Source organism: Petaurus breviceps, unplaced genomic scaffold (genome assembly GCF_028583685.1).
Source record: "Petaurus breviceps papuanus isolate PSGF00001 unplaced genomic scaffold, PetGlider_PUasm1.0 221, whole genome shotgun sequence".
NCBI classification, from domain to species: Eukaryota; Metazoa; Chordata; class Mammalia; order Diprotodontia; family Petauridae; genus Petaurus; species Petaurus breviceps.
The window spans coordinates 5,689,992-5,716,918 of record NW_027185877.1 but is presented as its reverse complement, the minus strand read 5'-3'; the positions used below and the strand labels follow the sequence as shown (position 1 = coordinate 5,716,918).

The 26,927-nt window shown below is 36.5% G+C and overlaps 1 protein-coding gene across 2 annotated transcripts in view; it reads left to right on the top strand.

The window, feature by feature from the left end:
* The window catches only part of NAV3 (neuron navigator 3), a 499,276-nt gene that overhangs the window by 199,668 nt on the left and 272,681 nt on the right, over window positions 1-26,927 (top strand). For both annotated transcript variants that reach the window (XM_069094807.1, XM_069094808.1), the window contains exons 6-7: window positions 10,551-10,619; window positions 14,031-14,170. In XM_069094807.1, coding sequence (XP_068950908.1) covers window positions 10,551-10,619; window positions 14,031-14,170 — 209 coding nt within the window. The remainder of the gene's footprint in view (window positions 1-10,550; window positions 10,620-14,030; window positions 14,171-26,927) is intronic.

The window sequence follows — 26,927 nt, the reverse complement described above, 5'->3', positions numbered from 1 at the left end:
GCCTGTGTTAAGATATTTATATCTTGCAAATGTGAATTTGGGGTTAGAATGAATAGATATCTCTGGAATCTGGCTCATCCTTCTCCAAAGGAGACTGTGGTTATCACCTTGGTGGGAATTGGAGAGATCTTCTTGAGTACTTACTGTTTTTCCTATATCCAAGAAGGGTTTGGGACTAGAATTATACCTGTCTGCTCTTCCCCCTGCCCACATTTCTAGTACAAGGGTACTATAGATTTCATCAGTATCTCTAGGGAGGCAATGTGCAAGTAAAAAAAAATACATTGAGGAGCTAGCTTTGTCTACATGTCTGTGAATTCTATAGTTGCTGTTGTTGTTTTTTATCCCTTTCTCTCTTCTCTTTGTAGTTGGTCCCAAAGAGAGACTGCTACTACATGTGTCTTTCCTGAATTACACTAATATATCCTTTTATGTGGGCATGTAGCATTGTGTCAGCATTCTGTCCACAAACTGAGTCTTCTGCATAAACTACAGCACATGTTATGCCCAAGATGTAGACACTAAGATAATATAAGGAAAACACTTTAACAAATTGTGTTGTCCCTTTGGGAGGTAATGATTATCCCCTCTCTTAAGACCTTTAAGGAAAAACTATATGAGCACTTGTTGAATAAATTGCAGATAAGCTCTTTTTAAGGTATTTCTTGGACTAAGCAGACACAGAGATCTCTTTTAGCTCTGAAATGTAATGATTATGTGAATTTCCAAATGGTTTACTTAATATTATTTATCTTTATTGGCATGAATCCACTTTGTTCCAATTAGAATGTGTAATGAATATTTCTGAGGTTCTCAGTAGTGCTGGCTGATCCCAAAATTTCATTAAATAAGGCTGAAATAAAACTTGAAAGCAAGTTAGTTATTTCTTCCTCTTGAACCTCTCAGGATATTCATATTTGTTATGAAGACTCTCAGAATTAAATAATTTGAGAGTTGGAAAGAACCTCAATGGTCAATCCATACTAGAAAGGAATCTCCATGTAACATAGCTAACAACTTCTCAGACTGTCTTTGTTTAAAGACCTCAATGGAGGGAAACTCTATCATGTCTCAAAGCAATCTATCCCTGCTTTGAACAGTTATAATTGTTAAAGTTTTTTTTTTTCTTCCTCCCTCCCCACATCAAGTTTAAATTAGTCTCTTTTAAACTTCTTTCCCCAGGTCCTGGTTCTGCCTTCTGGGACTAAACAGAACAAATCTAATATTCTTCCAGATTTTCTGATATGTTCACACCACTTTCATGTCTCATTACACCACTATACCCCCCCTCCAGTCTTCTCTCTAAAGAATACATGCCCAAATCCTTCAATAGATCCTCTTAAGACAAAGGAAATGGAAAGAAACAGAGTTGATGAGGTTGCCTTTAATGGACTTTATTTTCCATCACTGTTTATCATTACACCCAGAAATGGGTAATTATTGTGTTGCTATGAATTTGAAAAATGTTGATGCAGAATTGTAGAAGAGCTGGCTATGACACAGTAGGCAGGGAGGTGACCTCAAAAGCCAGGAAGAGTAGGATTCAGGTCTCATCTCTGGCACACTGTCTATGTGTCATTGACCACATATCTTGAAGCAACTCTATAAGACTATAAATGGTAGAAAAAAACTGCCAATTCAATTGCTAGAGAAAATTTTCTCATCTGGAAGTACATATGACAATGACCAATAAGATCCCTCTCCCTCTTTCCCTCTTCCTCTTTCCCCACACCAATCTAACCTCTATTCAGCCACTAAAGTGATTTTCCTAAAACACAGGTCTATTCATAACACCAGCAGCCTTGCTCAATAAACTCCAATGGCTTTTTATTATCTCTAAGAGATAATAGAAGATTCTCTGTTTGGCATTTTAAACCCTTCATAACTTTTCCCCCTAGCCTTTCCAGTCTTGTTAGGCCTCACTCCCCAGTAGGTACTCTTCAATCTAATGACCCTGGCCTCCTGGCTCTTCCATGAACAAAACACTCTATCTCCAGGTATTTTCTCCAGCTGTTCCCACGCCTAGAATGCTCTCCCTCCTTCCCTCTGAAAGCTGATATTTTTGGATTCCTTTAAGCCCCAAGCAAAATTCTGCCTTCTACTGGAATCTTTCAACAACCCCTCTTAATTGCAGTATTTCCTTCTTTTTGTTACCTATTGACCTTTTAGATAACTTGCTTTGTAAATATTTGTATGCATGCTTTCTCCCACCTTAGACTGTAAATTCCTTTAAGGCAGGACCTGTCTTTCATGTCTTTTTGTATTCCCAGAACTTAGCACAGTACCTGGCACATAATAGTCACTCAATAAACTTTTATTAAATTGAATTGAATATGCACTAAAATTTTCATAGTAGAGTGTGGATAAAAACATTGTGGCTATGAAGAGCTAACTGACTGTGTAGCCGAGAAGGAATATATGTAGAAATAAGGTAATAGAAAAACAATATACTCATAAATATATACATTTATATGTGTGTATATACATATATACATAATGTGTATGTGTGTATATATGTATATACACACACACACACACACATATATATATATATATACATATACATATGTATGGGGAGGTAAGGAATGATGTACTTTGCTCTGCTAAGTTTGCCCCTATTTTAGAGAAAATAAAGGTGGCAAAGGATCTGTATAGAACACCCACCCAAGGTAAACTAAATCATCAGTGAAAATAGACAACCCTTCTTTCCTCCTTCCCTTTTTACCCTCCTCTCCTCCCTCTCTCTCCCCTCCTTTCTCCCCCTCTGTCTTTCCCTCTCTTCTTCCTTTTCTCCCTCTCTTTCTGCCTCTTCTCTCTCTCCCCCTTTCTTCTCCTTCCTTTCCTCCCTCGCCCCAATTAATAGCCTCTCTTCTCCTTCTCTTCCTTTCCTTGTTTCTACCCACTCCATATCTATTTATTTTTCCCTCTCTCTTCTTTTCCCCCCTCTCCTTCATTCCTTCCTCTTTCCCTCTCTTTCCTGTCGAACAAGTCACTAATATTGATGAAGTTGAATTAATGTCATCAGTTTGCCTTTTCTGTTTATCAAGGCTTCAATAAATACCTTATCACTTGGTTTAAAAAAATAAATTTAGGATGAAGAAATATAGAAATATAACAGATTAAGTGATTTCACTAAGGGGCATACGGTAACAAAGTTGGAATTCAAGCTACCAGCTAACAAATTGCTTAAATGTTTATTAGCCCAGTGTACTGCAGTCTCTCCATAAAGGATAAGGAGAAAAGGAAGTTAAAGGAGAGGAAGAAGCAAAGGAGAACAGAAAAGAGGAGGAAAGATGAAAACGAAGAACAAAAATTTATCTTTTGCGCATTCTGAACTTCTTGATTTGTTGACATCTGGAAGTAGGAGTAGCTTATGTAGAGTTGGCCTGGGATGTTGAGCTCTGGCAGTTATTTGCAATATAAATTGTTAAAATGTGATCTAGTGCTATGGGTATGAAATGGAAGTAATTGGTGAGCTGATGAAACCTGTGTGTCGAGTATGCGTTTTTTTTTTTCTTCTTGTTAACTTGAAGTTTTCTGTAGTGGAAAATATAATGTGTTGAATTTTGTGAAACAAAGAAGCTGGCATAGCAGCATCATTTTAATGCCAAGAATGTGTGATTTAGCAGGTTCTACAACGTTTTCAGGCAATCAGCATCATTCCCTTTCCTTTGGCATGATAGTTTGTCCTTAAGGGGAAAAAAAAACTAGGAAGGATCTATGCTTACTGGATAAAGTTTATTGCAAACACCATCCAAATTATTGGTGCTCATTCAATGGATGTGGGTCCATTGTGCCATTAAAGTACCTCTTGGATACCTCTCCATAACTAACACTTCCAGGTTGGTTGCTCCAGGCTACAACTGCCCCAGAATTTAGTTATACCCTGGAGAACTCCTAAAATATAGCTTAAGAGCCCCCACCAATAAGTTTTTACCATTAAACAGCGAGACAGTATGATCTGCTCAAAACAAAAGCGTTTACTGCAGCAGCAAACAAGAAAAATAGCAACATGATAACTCCCCTAGTAACCTGGGGAATACTCTTGCAAAAATATACAAAGAGTAAGTGGAAAGAGGGAATACACATAGAGTTCAGAAATGCAAAGACAGGAGAAGTACATGTGGCCAAATCAACTTCCCCTTTGAATGCTGTAAGTCCCCCTGATCTCTTGTTATACCATGCTGCTCCTCATGGGGGTTGGCTTGTTTCCTAAGTTAGTTACTCTGCCGTGCTCCTTGAGTCAGTTCCTGAGTGGGGTGAAGGTATTTCATACATAGTTTTTACTCTTGTGTTCAGCTAAAATCCCAGTTTGGAGAATCACTCTTCCCTGTCAACAAGAGCACATACCCTAAACCAGTAGAATCCCTTGGGGTCTATTTGGCAGTTTTGACAATGATTTGGAGATAGGAAATGGCCATTGAGAACAGGGGAACATTACCTACTTCAGCTTTACTAAGTTATTCATGCATGAAGGGGATTAGTGTGGAGGTGGAACAAATTGTGGAGGGCCTTGGAAACTAGGGTAAGGAGGTTGTATTTCATTTGATTGATGATAGGGTAGCACTGTCAGTTTTAGAGCAGAGAAATATGATGAGACCTGTGCATCATGAAGCTTATTGAAGCATTGACTTGAGAGAGGAAGCAAGAGTAGGGAGTCTAGCTGGAAGAGTGTTATGAGGCTAGGCAGAAGATAACAAGTCTATGAACTAGATTTGTGTTGGTGCAAATTGAAAAAGTCAAACAAAAAATAGCAGATGTTATGAAAGTAGAATCACTAGGATTTAAAAATTGATAGCAGAATTTGAAGATTTTTTAAAAGAAATTGGGGTTAAGTAACTTGCTCAAGGTTACACGGCCAGTTATTTTGTGTGGGTGCCAAGTATCTGAGGCCGGAACCAATCCCGGGTCTCCCGACTCCGGGGTAACCTCTCTTACTCACTGCACCAACTTGCCACCCCAAAAGTTGAAAAGTAAAGGAGTATAACATATGATGAACTTAGCACAATCAATAGAAATTATTGTCATTGTTGTTCAATTATTCCAGTTGTTTCCTACTCTTCATGACCCCTGTTGGGATTTTCTTGAGGATGATACTGGAGTGGTTTCCCATTTCCTTCTCCAAATCATTGTACAGATGAGTAAGCTGAGGCAAAACAATATTAAATGACTTGTTCATGGTCATACAGCTTGTGTCTGAAGCCAGGTTTGAAATCCAGTCTTCCTGACTTCAGATTCAGCTCTCTGTCAACTGTGTCACCTAGTTTCCCTCAATAGAAATTATGAATTAAGTGAGAAGTCATTTTATTTATAATGATTTAATTATTTTGATATTTTGACTTTGAACTGTTAGTCACACAATACACTCAAGTGTATGTGTCTAACAAACAGCTGAAAATGTGTCAGTACAGTTTAGAGAAGAGGTGGAGACTGGTGAGAGATTTAGACATTTAGCCTGAGCGTTATAATTGTAGTTGTGAGTAGTAGCAGAAGGATTGCAATGTGATGCAGAGAGAGAGAGAATTGAAAAAAGAAAAAAGTATATAGTTGTGGGTACACTAGAGTAAAGGAGAAAGAAGAGTCAGTGAAAGAGAAAGATAAGGAAATTTTGAAGTTAAAAGATTTCTATTTTTAATTATTATAATCAATTATAATTAACGTTCTAATTATTCAGAATGAAGACTTTTAAAACTTCTTTGACTCCTTCCTTTCTTGTTCATTGTACCTGATCTCTCGTCAATTTCTGTATAATAAAACTTCCCAGTATTTTCTTTTCTTTCCATTCTCACTGCCACCATCCTAGACCAGGCCTTTCTTATCTCTCATCTAACTAGTATAGCAGCTCCCTTGTTTATCTATATTCCTTCTCTCTGTCCTTTCCAACCCAATCTTCAGAATACTTCAGAATAAGTAATCTTGGTCATATAAGAACCCCATACTCATTATACTTCATTGACTTCCTATCATACAAAAGCATCCCAACTTGTTACTCTCATATTCAAATCTTCCCACAGTATGATTCCAACATATTTCCCTGCCTTATCTCCCACTACTCCCAAGAAGTACTCAGTTCTTCTTAGGACCTTGTTTACTCACTATTTTTTTCCAAATAAATATCCCACTTTCCTATCTATCTCTATACCTTTGCTCATAGCTTTTCTTTCCCCTGTAATACATTCTATCTTGACCTGCCAAGGGTGAGCTGAAAAAAAGCAATAATGATAATTCACCTTTTCATAGTGCTAGAAGGTTTGCAAAAACTTTCCTTTCAATAATCCTATAAACAAGAAATACAATGCTCCATTTTTTCAGATAGGTGAAACTGAGACATTGAAACTTACATGGCTTCCCAGTGTTTATACAACCAGTAAGTGGAATTTTGAACCTAGGTCTCCTAATTTCAAGTGCTCTAACAATTATGAATGTTGCCTCACATGCCCCTATTTTTATAAAATCTCCTTTGAACCATTCAGATGATTTCAATTTTCTCCCCTTTTTAACCCAGCTAGGTTTTTATTTTAATTTCTATTTTGAAGATTAAAATGTTTTACCTTCTTTTATTAGTTGTTTGCACATTTGTCTGATTCTTCTGTAGAAATGGCAAGATAGCATTTACATAGAAATTTAAAAATTGCAAAACATTTGACATATAATGATAATATCCAGTATTCATGAAGAATTTTATGATTTGTCAAACCTTAGACATAAGTTATCTCTTTTGGTTTTCATAATAATCCTGGGAGGTAGGTGTCATTATTACCCCCATTTTACAAAGAAGGAAATGAAAGATGAGAGTTAGAGGGCCTTCCTATTGTTAATTTGTTTCAGTCATTTCCAACTCTTCATGACGTCATTTGGTTTTGGCAAAGGTACTGGAGTGCTTTGGCACTTTTGCTTTCTTCTTCAGTTCATTTTACAGATAAGTAAACTTGACCAAGGTCACACAGTAAGTATCCGAGGCCAAATTTGAACTAAACTCTGACTGCAGGCTCAGCCTTCTATCCACTGCACATTATGTGTGCCCATAGATCACTAGTACGTGTCTGAGATAGGATGGAAAACTTGAATTTAGGTCATCTTCTTCCATATCTGACACTATACATTAATACTATTAAGTGACCTAGGAAATAAAGTATCAGATAAGATTCTAGAACAAGTGTGTATGTGTTAGCAATCTTTGTATCCCTTCAGGGACCATCACAATGCTTTAGACATAGTATGAGCTCAATAAATATTTGTAGGATTAATTAGCATAATACTAAATGGCAAAACTGTGACTAGAACTCAGCCTTCCCTCAAATAATAATTACCAGGTACTATGTTGCCATACCCTTTATATTTTCATGAATACTGAAAAATTATTTATTTTCTTGTATCTAGCCTATTCAATAAGGGAATGTTGAATAAAACTGAATTCCAAGTAGGAAGAAATCTTTATGAGATTTTAAAATAATATGCTGATAAATCACTGTTACTTGAATTCCTACCATATATGTGTGTATACGTGTGTGTGTGTCTGTGTGCATGTGTTTATGTATCCTTTTTCTCATTTAGTTATATCCAGGTGGTAATATACTGTATCGTTATAATTTTTGTGTTTCCCTTATATTAAAAGAAAATATTAATATGCCTTTAACTCAGTGGAGAATGTAGCAATGAATCCTCTACTACTTCTAAGTATTACACTTACATGCTCACGTTCAATTTCCATCATCAAATACTGACTTCTTTGCCTCACATACTAAAATCTCAATATAATATCCTGAATGTTAAATTTTCTAAAAATAAATTAAGAAAGCAGTAGGGTTTCAAGGTGGCACAATAGATAGAGTTCTGGGCCTAGAGTCAGGGAGACATGAGTGTAAATCCAGCCTCAGATACTAGCTGTGTGACCCTGAGCAAGTCACTTTACCCTGTTTCCTTCAGTTTCCTCATCTGTAAAATGAGCTGGATGTGGAAATGGCAAACCACTTTGATTTATTTGTCAAGAAAACCCCAAATGAGTTTGAGGAGAGTAGGACACAACTGAAACAACTGGATGGATGGATAGATAGATAGATAGATAGATAGATAGATAGATAGATAGATAGATAGATAGATAGATAGATCTAAGTGGATTATAGTCAAGTTCCTTAATTTCTCTATCTTACATTTGCCACTTAATAAAATAGGGATGAATGTCTTGAACTCCCTTAATAAAAGTGCATTGTTTTTTCATGTTGTTGCTATTCTGGAAGTGACAAAAACAAGTGTTAGTGGTCAAAATCCTTTGCTGCTGTTTCTTGTGTAGGATCATAGACTTCTAGATAGTGTCCTATTTTAAACTCCTTCTATTACAGATGAGAAAATGGGAGTACAGGAAAGATAGATGATATCCACAACATTATAGGAGGTGAAATTTTAACCTAAATATTTTGCCCTTGTGTGAGCTGACAAATGACACCCATAGTGTAAGAGATTTTTCTGTCTATATTGTGTTTACATTTTGTCTGTGTACATACATATATATGAAAATAAAATTTTAGTTGATGTGAAAAAAAAATGGAGATATTTCATTTCTCAAAGAATGCTACTGAAGCTGGCAGACTCATTCCTGATACTGATGGAGATAGGGAATAGACTTGGTTCCCCATACCTTCCCTTTTGATCTAGTATTCTTAGTATTTTAGTATTCTTAGCCCTTGCTAAGTAGTTATAACCTCTTCTCAGCACAGATAATGACATTGGAATAGGTTTTTTTATATAGTGAGGTAAATAAAGTTTGAATCGGTCTAAAAGAATTGTAGAATTTGCTTATGAATAATTGGCTTGAGGGTGGTAACCATATTAGATGAGTACATAGCTGTGTCTAGAATGATCATTCCCTATTGTTGCATGAGACATGTCCTGTCAAGACTACACTTGTATCAGTGGCTCTCAAAGTGAAGTCCAGGGACCACTAGGGGTCACTGAGATCTTTTCAGGAAATCCATAAAGTCAAAGCTTTTGTCATAATAATACTACATAATTTAATTTCTAATGAACAAAATAAACATGCATTTATATATGTATATATAGACATTTATGCATTTTTATGTGTACATATGCATCTCTGTATGTCTATACATATGCATTGCGTATATATGCATATCCATATTCCACTTAAAATATCTTTGGCGTGCATTCAGTAGTTTTTAAGAGTGTTCCTGGGTCAAATATTTTTGAGAACTATTAGTTTGTATCATGATGCCTCTATTTCCATGTTCATAGTACTGATCTTTCAGAATAACCATTGCCATAAATAATCCTTTGCCTGTCCAGTCATTGCCGTGTTGTTATGTGTACACAGTTATGTGACCTGTCCGTCTTTCTGTCCTTCATAAATCTACCTGTCAATGTGCAGAGGGAGACAACAGAGAGGTTTCGCTGACTTTCAAGAAAATCAGGTTGTAATTTTGAATATGGAGATTGTGTAACAGTGGCAATCTCATCTGGAAATGGTTGCCCAAATGGTGTAGCTGAAGCCTTCCCCTGCCCCACTTTGGCCATTTGTATCATCCACCTTGTAAGAAGAGATTTATCTCACATTTTAACAGATGATGTAGCATAGTGGGAAGGACACTGGCTGTCAGATCAGAGGATCTGGATTTAAATCCTGCTTCTGATGTTTGCTGTGAATGTGACCTTAACCTCCTTGGAATGAACTTTCTTCATCTTTGAAATGAGGCAGACAAAAAAGATATCCGCTAAGGTCCCTTTGGATCTAGCTCATATAATCCTGTAATGATGACTCTACCCCTAAACATGAGCTTTCTTGAGATTTAGAGTAGTTACTGGAAAATGTCACACAATACTGACCCACATTAACTGTATGACCACAGGCAAGCCATTTAATCTTTCTGTATCCTAGGTAAATTTCTTAAGCCCATAAATTAAAACTAGTTGTTGATCTGCCTAAGTGAAAAGAGTTTCGACTCTGGGAGTTACTTTCACTGATTAAATTATAGGTCTAAACTCTTACTTCCTTTACATACATTCATATACATCACAATATATAAATATAGATGGAATATAATATATACATAAGATGATAATATAACATACACATATATCTATGTAGCACAAATTGCTTAAGTGGTAGTCGTTTCTTAAGTTTGCCTTTAATAGCTGATTTTAAAAAAAATGTTATTCCTCCTTCCAGATATTAATAATCTCTATAGTAAAAACTGAGTCTTTCAGTTTACCAGGTGAAATTTAAAAGAGGTAGAATATTTTAGTATGTTTTACTTATTTAAAAAATAGATCACACTTTGAGAAAATAGCCATATTTTCAAAAGTGAAGATGAACATTTTATATGGAGAAATCAATCAGTAATGTTACATAATCTCATAGTGTATTCATTATGTAAGTTCATAATGTATGCCTTGCATTAATTCATAATTTTCAAATTAATTTTTTTCATACATGTTCAGATTGCATTTCATGAACTCATAGTTTTCTTTAAGTGTGTGCTTTCTTTGCATCTTCCAAGAATCTCTTTAATTCAATTTCTCTGTTTCTCCTCATACAGTCTGGCAGCCAGATATGCAGCTCAGTCTAATCACAGTGGGATTGCAACCAGTCAGAAAAAGGCTTCTAGGTCAGTTAATATCTCTAATTTATTGCTTGTTAGTGATATTCAAATAAATTCCCCATTGGTCTTTTTTTTTTTGGTCACCCTAAACTTTAAGAAATGTGTCTCCGTGTTTGGGTGGGGACAGAGAGGGACACTTTATAATAATGAACTATGCAATAGCAAAGCTCTGTGCCAGCCAGGCCTTGGTGACCCACAGTTTTGCAGAAGACAACTAACCAAACACCTTTGGGATCCTTTTAACTTATTTATTCTGCTGCCAACGTGAAACCTGGCTTCTCAAATGGAACCATATCAGGTGAGGAACATGAGTATGACAGGGTCTATTCCCCAGATGACTAAAGCATTCAGAAAATAATCCCACATCATTTGTAAACACTTCTCAAGATTGACCAAGGGCCATGTTTAACACAAAGTGTCAGAACTGAGAAAGGCTGACAAAGCTGTTTGCAAAGGCCTTATATGAAGTCAGCCCATAATCTTCTCTTTAGAAAGTAAATACTTACTGACACGAAGACATTAAGGCAGCTGGATTTTCTTCCTTTGCATAGGGTGTACATTTTAAAACTAGTTTATAGTTACTAATCATGACAACTTGGCTTATTCTGTATTAGCAAAGGTGAAATAGTCTAGTATATAAAGAATACTCCACAGAGTGGAGATGTAATATTTTTGAACATACTATATTGCTGAGTGCATAATAATTGACTTGAAACAGGTGAGGAAAGTACGCATGCTTCATACCATGTTCATTATGTTAGCTTCTATCTTGTGGGACCTCCTCAGTGGTATTTCACTGAGTTAGTTAATGATTTTATTGCCTAATAATGTTAACAAGTTCACTGCTTCTGAGGCCCAGAGCAGAGGTAGGTATTTTCCTTTTAATTTCTCTTTCTACTTTATTCCTATCTTTTTAATTGGTGAAAATAATTTTATAGAGGATACTGGAAAAATAAATTCAATGAAAAATTTAGTGCAAAAGAAATTATGAGGAAAAGTGTGAGGAACAGTACAATAAATCATGTATAAACTGTTCCCTACTGACATTTTTGGGATCATTACCTATAAAATATATTACCTGTTATACAATCTACTCAAAACAACTATGTATTATTGATATTAATATTAGTTAATATAACATATACTTTGCAATTTACTATGTAAATAAAATGTGCTAATATCTGCATTTCTCATTCATCTCCTATTATATTTAGTGAATCATCATAGGTTCTGAGCCACCTGTCAAATTTTTCTGCTATTTACCTACATGGTCTCATTAGAATATTTGTAAATTCCAGGGTTAGTTGATCTGCCCTGTCGACAGTGTATGGTTGATCATTATTCACCTGAGAGCAGTAATTGGAAGAATTTGAAAATGGCTGCACTTTTGTATATACCATGGCCTCTGACTGGCAGTCACTAAAAAGCTCTTTATTTTTATATGCATTAAAATGCCATCCTCAAAAACAAAAGAAGCCTGTCCTCCAAAGCAAACAAAATTATAAATACATTGAAGCATGTTAAAAAAGGATTCTAAGCCAATAGCTATTTAATCTTTTATGTCTTCATCTCACTTTGTAATACAGTGTTAAACTGGGGGGAAACAGTTTGCATGCATTGAGAAATTCTGTGACTTTGTTCATTGAAAGTAGTGGAATGATATCCAGGTGAATAGAGATGATTATTTTAATAGCTGCCTTTTTCAAAGAGTTCATATATTCAATCTTAATGTTGAAAATGCAAAGATATTTTATAGAAATGCATCCATAATATAGAAGTATCAAGAAAAAAAATGAGAAATGCCTTCCATTTGTAGGTTATCTATTTTTATGAGATTTGTTTGCTCCAAATAGTATGACCTAACAATTCTACCCAAGAACATTCAGATGGTGGCAGCAGATAATAGGAAATCTTCTGACTAGACAGTAATAACATTTTCTTACAAGGTCTTAGAGTATCAATGTTAGTTGGATTTTAATGGATCACATTTTTCTTACTAGAAATATGTATTTATTTTTACTAAAATGCACACATTAGTGCTATAAAATCAGCATGCTCCTGGTCCCTTGTTAGGAAGTAATCAATGCTTATATTTTAAAAAGGAAACTACTTAAAACAGTGTTTCAGTCCAATATGTGAATATAACTTTAACTTAATAATGTTAGGCCATAACATGCTAATGTTCTACACTTAATTACATTATCTCCAATAGCAATGGACAAATATTAGGACTTCTTTTTGACATCCAAGATTTTTATGGTTTATTAGTAGCTATACTATTGATATTCACCAATTTAAAAAATGTACAACAGGAAAAAATATTAATTCAATTAATTCAAATTAATTCAGAAACTCTTTTCAAAGGATTCACATATTAAAATATGATTGAAGAATAATACATCCATGTAATATTATTTATTCATTCTAAAGAAGATATGATCACCAAATTATGATACTGAGTTATGTTCAATATTTTATTTGGAGTTAAAGGCAAAATGCCAATGGTTGCAAGCATGTAGTTTTATAAACACTGATATCTATGTGGTGTGCTCAGGACTGTGCCCCACCCTGTGGGAACTATAGGGCTGCAGTGATGACAACTAAAAATGTACTTTCCATAATATACAAAGATAACTTATTGATGATTCTGAGTTTACAAGATTCACATAACATGAATTTTGAGTTGTTTTCACAGTGATGATAATTAATAGATTTGAGCTTAGACATACTTTTTTTCCTTGTATAACTTGTGGCCAGTAGAGCACACTTGTGAGATGGATGAGTAGAGTGGGAACATAATTTTGTTTTGTCTTTAACACACATGCAAATAAACAAAATATTTCTATGAAAACTTACTATTCAGTTGATATTGAACATGTGCCCTTGAACACAGAACCACAATTTTTTGTGGTCTGATATTTGCTATGAACAAATTGTTTTTAATATAAATTTTAGCATTATAGTCATGCTAATGTAGTTTGTTTCTATACAATACTCTCCCCCCTCAAAAGTTGGTTGAGTCAGTGAAGAAAGTAGCAGTACAGTTGGTTGTTGAGTATTGTAGATAAGAGCTAACAAGCTACAATGATTTTCCCTTTTCCAATCACATATGACAAGAAAATATTGCTTTTAGCTGAAAAATTATATTTCTCCTTGCATTCCCATTAAAATACTTCTTCTTTGGATATTTTATTGGGAAGTGAAATTATAGTTGTCTTGAAGAGGAAGATAGAGTTTAAAAATGCAAGTCCTCTTAGAGACAGAAGAATTCTTCTTTGTACCTGCTGGGTCTACTTAAATATAGTTTAGGGCAGCTTATTCTATAGTTGTTCCATCATTTCTTATTCTGCTCAGAACATCCTATTCTTCCTGTCTTTTCTAGATGCACCTTTAACATCATTTGTTATGCTATTCTAGGCTTCCAGGGCCCTCAAGAGTGCCAGCTGCAGGCAGCAGCAGCAAAGTCCAAGGAGCTTCTAATTTAAATCGGAGAAGTCAAAGCTTTAACAGTATTGACAAAAACAAGCCTCCACATTATGCAAATGGAAATGACAAAGGTAAGTGTCCCACTATCACATCATTACAGAGATAGCCCAACATAGCCACCTTCTCCTATCCAACTCTCCCCCCCATTAAATCGCATGAGACTAAATATCATTTTTGGTTGGTGTAAGCTGTTGGAACTGGGACATGAACTATGGAGTTTCTTACAGGGTATTTGATCTATGTACCTGTAATCTTGTCTTTTCTCTCCTTTTCTCTCCTTAAGAACAAGCATATTTTTAAAATGATGCTGTTTGTACTCCCATTTCCTTCTTCTTTTAAGCTGTTTAGTTTTCAATCTTATTATGAGAAGTAGCTCAAGTTAAAAACAATGATAGCCTCTCTTTAACTTTGTGTAAAAGTCAGAATTTTGTTCATTTTTCTGGGTGTTAGGAAACCAGCATCTATGCAATTTTTCTAGAAATCTCTGACTTCATTTTGTGTAACAGAATGCTAGGAATGTTCTCCAACCAGAGATTAAGCAGCTAAAAATGAGTTGAGAATTTGTGTGTATAAGCTTTTACACTTGGAAACAGACATCAAATACATATATGGTGTCACAGTGTTTGTTTCACTCTAGGATAGGCCTTCTTAATTTTTTTTTCTTTCTTTTGCCATAGACCACTTGGTAGTTTGGGGAAACCTATATACCCTTTCTCAGAATAATACACAAAACATATGGGATTACAAAGGAAGGAAACAAATTATAATAAATAAAGATTTGGGGTTTTTTTTTCACATTTAAGGTCAAGGACCTTCCTTGAAAAGGGTCTGTGGACCCAGTGATAAGCACTTCTATAGAAAATGTATATAAAACTTATTAAAAAAAATATATATATAAAATTATATAAAAATTTTTTCCATTCTCCCCTACATTCCCTGACCCCCAGTTTTTTTTAATAGTGTAAATATTAGACTCCCAGAAATGGGAAGATGGGCAGAGCCTTGTCTAAGTCTTTAATTAGAAAGATTAGATGTCAAGCATTTAATCCTTTGAGATGTGCAAAGTTAGCATTTGAAGACATGAAGATGGTAAACAAGTTCTATTGGACAAGTACATCGCATTTGAGTGGAGTCCAGATTAGTGAAGCAGAAGAGAGGATTACAGAGTGGTTCCGAGCAAGGAGTACTTGATTTGAATTCCAGAGATATTGGTTCTCATCTCACTCTTTCATTCATTAGCGTGTTACTGTTCAGTCTTTTTCAGTCATGTCTGATTCTGGTGACCCCTTTTGAGGTTTTCTTGGTAGAGATACTAGAATGGTTTACCATTTCTTTCTCCAGCTCCTTTTACAGATGAGGAAACTGAGGCAAACGGGGTTAAGTTACTTGTCCAGGGTCACACAACTAGTAAATGTCAGGAAGTTGATGCCATGACTTGCAAATGAATTGGATTTAGGTGATGGAGGACTATTCAACGTCACCAGTCTCACTTTCTTGTATGGAGTTCTCTAGGTCCTGTGGCAAGGTGCAGATCAGGATAACTGGAAATGACCCTCTGATGCAGTGGAAGACCTTGGTCTTTTTAAACTAAGGTCTTTGTCAGGTCTGAGCTTAACTGAGGCAAAACCCATTCAATGTTTATAGCTGGGTTAGAAATGAAGCAAATAATTGTCTTTTAACCTAGCCAAAAAAAAAAAAAATCAATCTGTGAGGGGAAGACCCTTGGAACTTACTGGCCAAAACAAAAACAATTGGCATTTACATTCACTCAGGCTATATTATAACTCACAAAGATGAGTCTGCCTAATTCCAGGCCTGGTACTCTGACCATTATACCACCTCGCTACCCAGCTAGGTGTTACAAGTGTAGCCTAGGGCAAATCTCTGAACCTCCAGACCTGTTGTCTTTCCTAAATTAATCATATCACTTCTTCCCCAGGTGAGAATAAGACTGTTACCCTGAGATAGAATAGATTAACTTTGTTTTTATTATATCCACTTCCAGACCTCTGTTATACCTGACCCATTGGCCCTCTCCCCCAACTTTCCACATTCCATTTATATTTTGTCTTTCCCATGTAAATCAGTAGTATCCTTGATGACAAGGCCTGCTTTCCTTGCTTGCTTTTAAACCTGGATCCCTCCCCATTCTTACCACAGTGACTAACAGGTTGTAAGCATTTGACCAATGCTCTATTGCTCTCAGCCTCAGTTTTCCCATTTGTAAACTGAGGACATTATATTAGATCAGGGATTTTAACCTTTTTTGGATTCCTTTAAGCAATCTGGTAATGTCTAATATTCCTGTGGTTTGTTGCTTGGATTCATAATTGAAAGAAACAGTGAATTCCAGTTAGAGGCATATAAAAAATTGAAAATGATTCTTTCCCATTCAAGTTCATGAACCCCTTAAAATTTATCCACAGATGTAAAACCAGGGTCAATGGACTTAACAGTAAAAATCTCTTAAAGGTCCCTCAGAGCTTTATAACTATAACCCAAAGTTGATTAAAAATCTGACTTTGTATTTGTGTGTATGTATATGTGTGGGGGAAGAAGGGGGACAGAAACGTTCAGTGACAGCTGAGGGAATTTTGTGGTATTTTCAAAGCTTTAAAAACTGGAAAGTCTTTAAGCAATTATTAGTGTCTGTATGAAGCCACTTATGTAGGCTGAAAACTAACAATTGGCCTGATCTGATAGGATAGTGAGTCAACTTCACAATCACACTTTCAGGTTCAATTTCGTTCAAAGTCACCCTACGGTTATATTTCTACTTAGAGGTCATCAGGCCCATTCAGACAGCTGATCCAATTGGGACAGATTTTGCTTTGATCTGACTTCTGTGATGTTGGCTGGTTAGTTAATAGAACTCTCCACTTACTGCTTGAGTAGGCATTCTTCAATCATGGATTCCTCTATGTGAAAGCTGTTTTATCAATTAAAAAATAAAAATAATAACCACTTCTTTTTATAAGATAAAAGAATTGAGACCAGGAAATGCCCTCTAGAGACATTTATTTATTTAGTGACACCCCTTCATTTTAAAGATGAGAAACCTGAAGACTAGAAAAGTGAGATGTCTTAACCATATTCATATAAGTAGCAGAACAGTGTTTGAACCCAGAGTTTCTACATATGAATTCACTGTCCTTACTACCAACTCATGCTATGCCAAGACAAGATCAAGTGGAAAAAGTATGAGATAAAGGTGGAATAAAGTGACAGAAGGACTTTGAAGGCCAAGGTCAGACATATGTAGTTTATTTGGTAATCAATGAAGTGACCGATATTATTGTTGAACAGGAGAGTGATTGTGATTATTCAGTTGTAGGGTAGGGCAAAGGTGTCAAATTCCAACTGACAGGCCATAATGGACTCTCAAAACTCCCATAACCAGATTGGGAAATATATAATAAAAATATAATGCAACATAGGTAATGTTAGCCACATCGATCTGATTCTTTTTGAGTTTGATAGCACTGGTGTAGGGGCAATTAGGTGGCACCATAGTGCTCAGAATGCCAGGGCTGGAGTTTGGAAGATTCCTCTGCCCAAGTTCAAATATGACCTCAGGCACTAGCTGTATGACCCTGGGCAAATAACTTAACCTTATTTACCCCAGTTTCCTCATCTGTAAAATGAGCTGGAGAGAGGAATGGCAAACCATTTCATTATCTTTTCCAGTGAAACCTCAAATGGTCTCAAGAAGAGTTGAACATGACTCAAATGACTGAACAATAACATTTCATTCGTGATTTTTTAATTTGTTTCATTCTGGACCTGTGATCCATTAATAGGGTGAACTCCCTTTATAGAGACAGCTATGTTTATTCAAGAGATTGCTGGGTGGCTTGGTGGATAGAGTACTGGGCCTGGAGTCAGGAAGACCTGAGTTCACATCCAGCCTCAGACACTTACTAGCTTTGTGACCTTGGACAAGTCATTTAACCTCTCTGTTAATCCACTGGAAAAGGAAATGACAAGTCCAGTATCTTTGCCAAGAAAACGTCATGCACAGTACCGATGTACTTTGGTCCACTAGGTCACAAAGAGTTGGGTACAGCTGGTCCTGGAGTCAGAAGGATGTGAGTTTAAATCTTGTCTCTAACAACTTACTTGGTGTGTGACCCTGGGGCAAGTCACTTAACCTCTCTCTGCCTCAGGTTCCTCAGCTTTAAAATAGGGATAATAACTGTAACTCTCCACTAGGTTTGTTGTGAAAACCAAAAGAGATGATATTTGTAAAGTGATTAGCAGAGTGGTTTCTTAAAAAAGGTGTGTTCTCTTGCTTCATTTGTTCCTGTCTTTCTCCTTCCTTCTCTTCTTCCCCCTCTCTCTTCACCCACTAGTTCATTTAGGAGGTCTCGGTGAACATCATTCTCTTGATTCCCACGGAAGCTACAGCGTCATACCCTGATGTACACTCTGCAGAACACTTGCTGTTTCTGGCTTCTTTCAGAATCCAGTCCCTTTGGTGGATAATACTTCCAGTCTTTTAAGATGATTCTCCACTTGGAATGAATTCCTGAGATCTCCAATAGTCCAAGTTGTTGAAATAGTCCAACTCTTCAAATTGTTCTATTCTAAAAAACAATATTAGAGTAGTTCTTCTCTAGAAATTAAAACAAAACAAATTAAAACAACAAAAGCTAAAGTCTAAACCCCTATTTAAACAACCAGTACCATTTATCACCTCTGTTGCCCCACTGGTCAGGGAGAGTGTCCAAAGAATTTGGAGAATGTTATCTAAATCACCACTAGGTGGAGACAGATATCCACAATGCAGGGCTCCTAATTGTGGATTAATTCCTGCCTTGTCTGTCTACCGAAATCTATATCAAGGGTACAGAGTTATTCATATTTTTAGCCACTTAATTCTAATTATCATATATATCCATTAAAACAGTAACTTATATAGTATCTGAAACTGGCTGTGAAAGCACTAACAGTAAACATAGATGAAATGTTTTTAAAAAATATTCAGCAAGCTTCTTAGAATATATCTGGCTAGAACATTATATGTTGGAAAGATATATACACGTATGCATAAATATACCTACTTAAATATTGGTTTGTGACCCTTGTCCAATTCCTTGACCTCACAGTGCCATAGACAAATCTCTAAAACTGTAAATTGCTGAGAAGGTGCCAACATGCCCTGGTAGAGGGGGAGTCTGTTCCTTCAGGGTTTGCTATGCCAATGAGATCATAGATCATCACTATCACTATGCTAGATAGTAAATGTTAAATTAGATATACTCTTTCTTGGTACAACTCATTCAATCACCGTTAAAAACCTGGGGGATCAAATGAACATAGGGTCACAATTTTTGAATTGAAAAAATGTTATTGAGTCCAACCCACTTTTTTACAGGTTAAGAAACTGAGACCCAGAGTAGGCAATTAATGATAAAGGCTGAATGCAAGCTGAGGTCATCTGAATCCATATCAGTGCTTTTCACTGGACTATATTAGTATCACATTTCTTAATCTAAAGGAAATCCTAACAGCATTCCAAATTCCCTTGATGGTTTAATTTATATGTATGATACTTAATACAAGTTGTCCCAGAAGTGCAGTTTTAAGCTTTCACATTTTTAAAAGAAGCTTTAATAGCACAAAACTGCACTAAAACTTTTGGGACAACCTATAAAATAATATGTAGCATAACCTGCTGTTGTTCAGTTGTTTCAGTTGTGTCTGACTCCCCAGAACCTCATTTGGGATTTCTTGGTAAAGATACTGGAGTGACTTGTCATTTCCTTCTCCAGCTCATTTTACAAATGAAGAAACTGAGGCCCACTGTGTTATATGACTTGCTAAGGGTCACACAGCTAGTGAGTATCTGAGGCCAGATTTGAACTCAAGAAAAAGAATCTTCCTATCTCCATGACTGAAATGTTATCCACTATGCCACCTAGCTGCCCATGACTTGCAGCCATATTTATATGCTATATTATTTATAAATATGAGTGGTAAAGAGGTTAAGAGCCTTGATTTTAAAGGGGCTGAAACCTGGATTCAAATTCTGCCTCTGGTACCACATATGTAACATAAGGGAAATAATTTCAACTCCCTAGTTCTCTATTTCTTCAAATGTAAAGTGAGGGTGATGAACTAGATGACCTCTGTGATATGTTTGTGTGTACACACATATGCACACATATGTGCACATGTGGTGTGGCATGTGTATATATACATATACAAATATGTATATATACATATGTGTATTGGGTATATTCCTATGTGTGTGTGTGTTTATGTGTATATATATATATATATATATGATTATATGTAAGAATGTATCTGTATACATACATTTTTCCCCCTGAACATGGAATAGAGAATGTCCTGTTGAGAAAACTCCATTTACCAATTAAAGTTGGCACCTTCCCTTTGAGATTTTTAATATTTTTTTTAAAGCAATTGGGGTTAAGTAACTTGCTCAAGGTTACACGGCCAGGTGTTTCTGGGTGGCTGCTAAGTGTCTGAGCCCGGGATTCGATCTCCAGGTCCTCTCAACACTGGAGCCGGTGCTCTTACTCGCTGAGCCACCTGGACACCCCAGAGATTTTTAATATTGAAGTGTTGCCAATGGAACTAAGAAATGCTCCAAGTTCCAAACCACTACATGTCTAAGGGAGAATGTGAATCTTGGCGTGGGCTCTTTCAATGTCATGCTGACTCTCGCATTTATCATACAAATATTAATGCATATATTTGTTGTTGAGTTGTTTTTAAGTCATAACCAACTCTTCATGACCGCATTTGGGGTTTTATTGGAAAAGATACTGGAGTGGTTTGCCAGTTCCTTCTCCAGCTCATTTTACACATGAGGAAACTGAGGCAAACAGGGTTAAGTGACTTACCCAGTACATAGCTATTAAATTTCTGAGGTTGCATTTGAACTCTGGAAAATGTTTTCCTGACTCCAGGTCCAAAATTCTATACACTGTGCCACTTAGCTGCCTCTGTCATCTCCTATCATTTGGTGAAGGGGCTGTCATGGAAAAGTGGATGATTGCTTACTCTGTGTCACCATGGCATCATGCTTTTATGTCAGAGTATGATGTAGGAAACTATTTCTTGAGCCAGATGGTAAATTGTAAAGAGCGTCTCTGATTACTGCACGACATTTCTTTTGAATGTTCTTTGGTCACTTCTCAGGATGATGTGTCAGTCAGAAGCTCACAACAGATAATGGCGACCAGCATCAGTATTTATCACTTTTTCCAGTCTTGATCTCTGTGACTGAAGCTTCGTATACAGAGAAGCAGTTCACTTGAAATTTCTCACAATTTTAGCCTAGAGAAAGGAAGACTGACAGAGGAGAGTGGCAAGCAAGGCAAGATTATTGTGTCTGAATAGTTGAAAGATCATCAAAATAATGGTAGATTTGTCTTCCTGAGCCTAAAAGGCATAATTAAGACAGAGGAGTGAAAGTTCTAGGGAGGCAGATGTCAGCAAAGCATATAGGAAGGTCTCCTTAGCAACTAGAGCTGTCTTAACCAAATAAGGAACTGTATTCATTTGTAGTGAGATCCCTTCCCTAGTCATATTGGAGCCAAGTAGGGGTGAGCAGTTGTAGGATATATTTTCTGAAGATATTCTTAAGTCAGCAATTGAAGGACTAGGTAGGTAACCGTTTACATACTTCTGATCCTATAATTCTATGAGAATAATGGTAACATATTTATGTAACAATTTAACTTTTGCAAAACATTTTTTATGTTTTGCCTTATCCAATCCAATAAACATTAAGTGCATACTGTGTTCCAGGCAGCTAGATGGCTCAGCAGATAGCACACCAGGTCTGGAGTAAGGAAGACCTGAGTCAAATGTGGCCTCAGACACTTACTAGCTGTCACTTAACTTCTGTTTACATTAATTCACTGGAGAAGGAAACAGGAAACCACTCCAGTGTCTTTGCCAAGAAAACCCCAGGGACATTACGGTCCATGGGATCAGGAAGAGCCAAACACGACTAAACGATTGAATGACAACAAAGTTCTAGGCACTTTGGGGATACAATCAATAAAAAGAAAGCCAGTGTGTGCCCTCAAAGTATTAACAATCTAATAGGAGAGGTAACACAGAAAAGGATGCAGGAAGGTAGGAGGAGGCCAAGTATATTAGCGAGAGTCTTATTCTGTTGAGTTTTAAAAAAAAGTGAAGCAGAGCGGCAGATGATGAATGGAGTGAGCCCTATGGATGGAGTCTGATTTTTGCCCTCTGTAAAGGAAGACATTGGGAGGAGGTTGGTACTCCACCCTCTTGGTCCTCAAGTCAGAGGGTAGAGGAGGTTGAGGGGGAAGTGGTGTCAGTCAAGGCTTGCCTTAGCAGCCTGGTGGTGAAATTAGAGGTGGTGAGCTTAACCTGGCAGGTGTATCTTGTTCTCAGGTTTGAAAAAACAACAACAACAACAACAACAACTAGCCAGGGTAGTAGATTCCGAGTAGAATGATCAGTCAGTCATTTGATCCTCATAGTAACCCTGAGAGTTGGGTGCTATTATGAAATTATTTTCAGATGAGGAAACTGAGACTAAGACAAAATGATTTGCCCAAGGTAGCCTTGCTAGTCAGTCTGAAGTTGAATTCGAACTCATGTCTTCTTGCCTCTGAGTTTTATACTATATCTACTAATCTTCCTAGTTGCCTATAATTACTAACCATGTCCTCTATTAGCACTATTATTCCATATAATACTGTGAATGAGTTATACAGCTAAATGATAATGGTGGGTTGGTGATGAAGCTACATAGCTAGATTTCTACATAGGCAGAAGTGTCCATGAGTTATCTTTGTCCTAAAAGCTGCACCTTAACTTGACGATCTAGACAGAACCCTGTTCAATGATTCCTAAGTGATAAAATAACAGATGTATTAAATTATACCAAGTAAGTCTTTGGAAAGTGTTATTTGACAATGAATTCAAGCCCTAATGCTAACTGAAAGTCTGTGGTTTATCACTCTATCTCAAATTCAATGTGGCTGTAAGATCTAACCTAGCATAGGTAAAGATTCATGTAATTTGTGGTCTGAAAGGGACCATAAGAATCATCCAACTGTGAACGGACCAAAAAGTCTGTTTTCAGCTCCTGAACCAAACACAGATTCTAGCTGTTGTTGTTCCAGGGATGTTATTAGGATACCAGAGGGAAGAGGGGAAACCTAAAATCCTCCAGACCTTTCAAAGTTTCAAGGTCCTCTTCTTGAGTTAGGGTTGGGGTAGAAGATCAAGGCCAAATTTCTCTTCTACTTCTCAGTCCCAAGTAACTTCTCTGGTACTTAACCAGAACAATTCTCCTCACTTACCATCCTCTCAAACCTAAATTTCATGGGTCTTAACTCAGTATCCCAGCCTACTCAAAAACACTTCCTGTCATACCTAGGGTTATAGCACCCCTTCCCATATACACATAATAAATAATAGAGCTATGTCCATAGATGATAAATATAGTTAGAAGGAGGTAGTTTCCTTCTCCACTCTTATATGAATATTCTATTAAATGAAAAGGAGAGATCAACAAATATAACAGCTTTGGTTGTTTTTATTTGGTCAGCAAGAAAGTAAAAGAATGATAATGCTGTCTCCCTGGATAGATGAGCTGTATGCAAAACATCAATGATAGCAGTACAACTTGCAAAACTGTTACAGGGTTAACATTAGGAAAACAAAAGAAATGATTTATAAACTCCATGCAATATTTTTTTTCAAACAGTGTTAGATGACAGTAGACTTTTGGGACACAATGACAACAGATGACTATAGCATGTATTAATTGGGAAGTGATTGGCTTTTCTAGAGAAAAAAAAAGGCCATTAATCTAAGTGATAGATGTGCAAGTAGGAACAGATGCTGCTGCTGAAATGAGAATTGCATAAACATTTTGATTTTTCAACCACATCCACAACCCTATGTGACCATCAGCAAGTCTGTCATTCTTTATATAAGCAGAGCAACACACATGCATATATGCATATATACACATGCCTGTGTGTGTATTACACACATGCATGCATGTGTGTATTGTATATATGTGTGTATATATATGTGTGTGTGCATATGTATGAAGAGAGGGAGGAGGGGGGAGAGAGAGAAAAAGAGGGAGGAAGAGAACTGCTATAAACATGATTGAATGGGTATGAAACATGGCTAGGAATTTGTGCATTATACCCACTTCACAGTTGTTACAGATATTATCATTCAAGTTGATATTGCTTCCTAACTTTTATTATTGAAACTCAAAAAAGACATGGATTATTCAGATGCAGTCTTGTTGTCCTGTGTTGGAAAAAAAATTGTCTTCTCTTTGCAGCAATCTACAGTTAGACTTGAAACAGATGTAATACTAGGCTCAAAACAGTAGAGTATGCATATGCATTTGTTTGAGAGCCATTAAATAGGCAATGCAACAAGCATAACTGCTGGTTGGATGGTTGGATCATTAGTGTAGAGAATGAAGGGACCTTAGATAGGTCGAGTCCATTCACCTTATTTTATGGTTGAGAAAACTGAACCTAACAGAGATTAAGTGACTTGGTCAGGGTCACAAAACTGGTGTCTGAGGCAGGATTCAAACTCAGATCTTCCTGATCCGAAACCTAGCATTCCATCCATTGCACCATCTAGGACTGCAGCTTGATTTTTTAGTCTTATTTCCTTGTTCAGTATTTCCCAAATTTCTCTCCTATTCTAGATTTCCTCCAGTGTCCTGTCTCTCCAATAGCCTTTATTCTCTCATGAAAGAACATCTCTGTTCTACCCCACTTTCCATTAAATATATTACTTTTTTGACTTCATTGTAGTTCCTCTATGTAAGACAGAACATAGAAAGGTATAGATAAAGGGACAGGGAAGGGACACTTCCAGAAGATTATTTGCATTTTTCTCAATTTCTGGTAATAACACCAAGCTTCTTGAGTAGAGGCATGATATCTACAGGAATATCAATTTTGAAGGTTTGGAGAACACAGGGTGAAGAGGAGAGTATTTAGAAGCCAGAAAACCAATAAGTATTTCTTCACAATAGTCAGAAGTCTTGTGATCATAGATTTTATGCTGGAAAGGATCTAAAAGTTCATTTAGTCTAATGTCTTATTTCTGTAGATGAAGAAACTGAGAGTCTTGAACGGTAAAAATAACTTACTCAACTACACTGAGTAACTACACTGGTAGTGAGCAGTAGACCGATGATTTTATTTCAAATGTAACATATTTTTAAAGTGGTAATGTGCAGTTGGATGGCATAATTTGACCTAGAATCAGAAAGATTCATTTTCTGTAGTTCAAATCTGGCCTTAGACACTTACTAGTGGTGTTATACTGGCTAAGTCACTTAGCCCTGTTTGCCTCAGTTTGCCCATCTGTGAAATGAGCTGGGGAAAGAAATGGTAAAGCACTCCAGTATCTCTGCCAAGACAGCCTCAAATGGGGTAGCAAAGAGTCAGTTATGACTGAAAAATGAACAAAAAACAACAAAAAAGATTAATATGCTTCCTTAAAGTCTGCAAAAGATGTATTAAAAACCTGAGCAAGCGGGGTGACTTTATGAGTAGAGAAAGAGGTAGTTATAAAAGGGATTGTGGAGGCAGAATAGCTGAAACTTGATAAAATTTGTATATGTAGGGAGTACGAGGGATTTTTTTGTCCTTACTGCAGTCACATGGTCTGCAAATTAATCTTAGAGAAAGCAGTTAGAAATTAAATGAATTGTCTAGGTTCACACAGCCAGGATATGTCAGGGGAGACCTAACTTACGTCTTCCTGACTCCCAGGTCACCCTTCTACCAATAGTTCTTGAGAAGTCCATTAAATGTGGACTTTCAATAGAAATAGTTGTTACATAGAGCTATGTAGTAATACAGTGCATGTAGTTCTTCCTTTCCCGGTTTTTATCTTACATTAATCCACACCTCTGCAACACTCATAGCTGTCCATTTTCTATGGATTGTTTTTTAAATATAAAATATCCACAGGGACATCCAGATGGCAAAGTGGACAGAGCATTGAATCTAAAGTGAGGAAAACCTGAGTTAAAATATAGCCTCAGACACTTATTAGCCATTTGTGACAAGGATGTCGCTTAACCTCTTGTTCTTTCAGTTTCCCCATCTGTAAAATGGGAATAATAATGACATATACCTTCTAGGGCAGTTGTGGGAATCGAGTGAGATAATGATTTTGAAGTGTTTAGCACAGAGCCTGGCACATAGTAAATGCTGTGTATTTATTAATATGAGAGTTATATTATGAATGTGTAGCAATATCTCTGTCTTTTGATTTTGATATCCCCTCCCCACTCCCTGGAACGCTCTTGCCCTTTTCTATTTCCCTAATTCATACCCTTTCTTCAAGGTCTTCCTTTTGCCTGCCCTGGATAAACACCTTCTCTCTGAATATGTATAACCCTTATTTCTATGCTACTTCCTTGGCAAGTGCTACTTTGTATTACTGCTGACTTCTTATAGATGCATCTTTTCTCTACAATTACATTATAATAAATCTTTGAAAGCAGCATTGTAGCCTCACTGATTTAACACTAGACAAGATATTGAGGGAAAAATCTAGTCCAAGTGCTTCATATTACAGAGGAGGAAATGAGGCTCCTCCAGGCTAAGTGACTTCCTCAAGGTCGCACAGGTAATGAGTGAGAGAGACAGTATTTTATCACTGGTCCTATGACTCCAAAGCTAGGAGTGTAGCTAGGGACAATGGATAGAGTGCTTTATTTGGAGTGAGGGAAATCTGAATTCAAATCTTGCCTCAGATATCCTGGGCAAATAAAAACCATTATCAGCCTCAGTTTCCTCATTTCTAAAA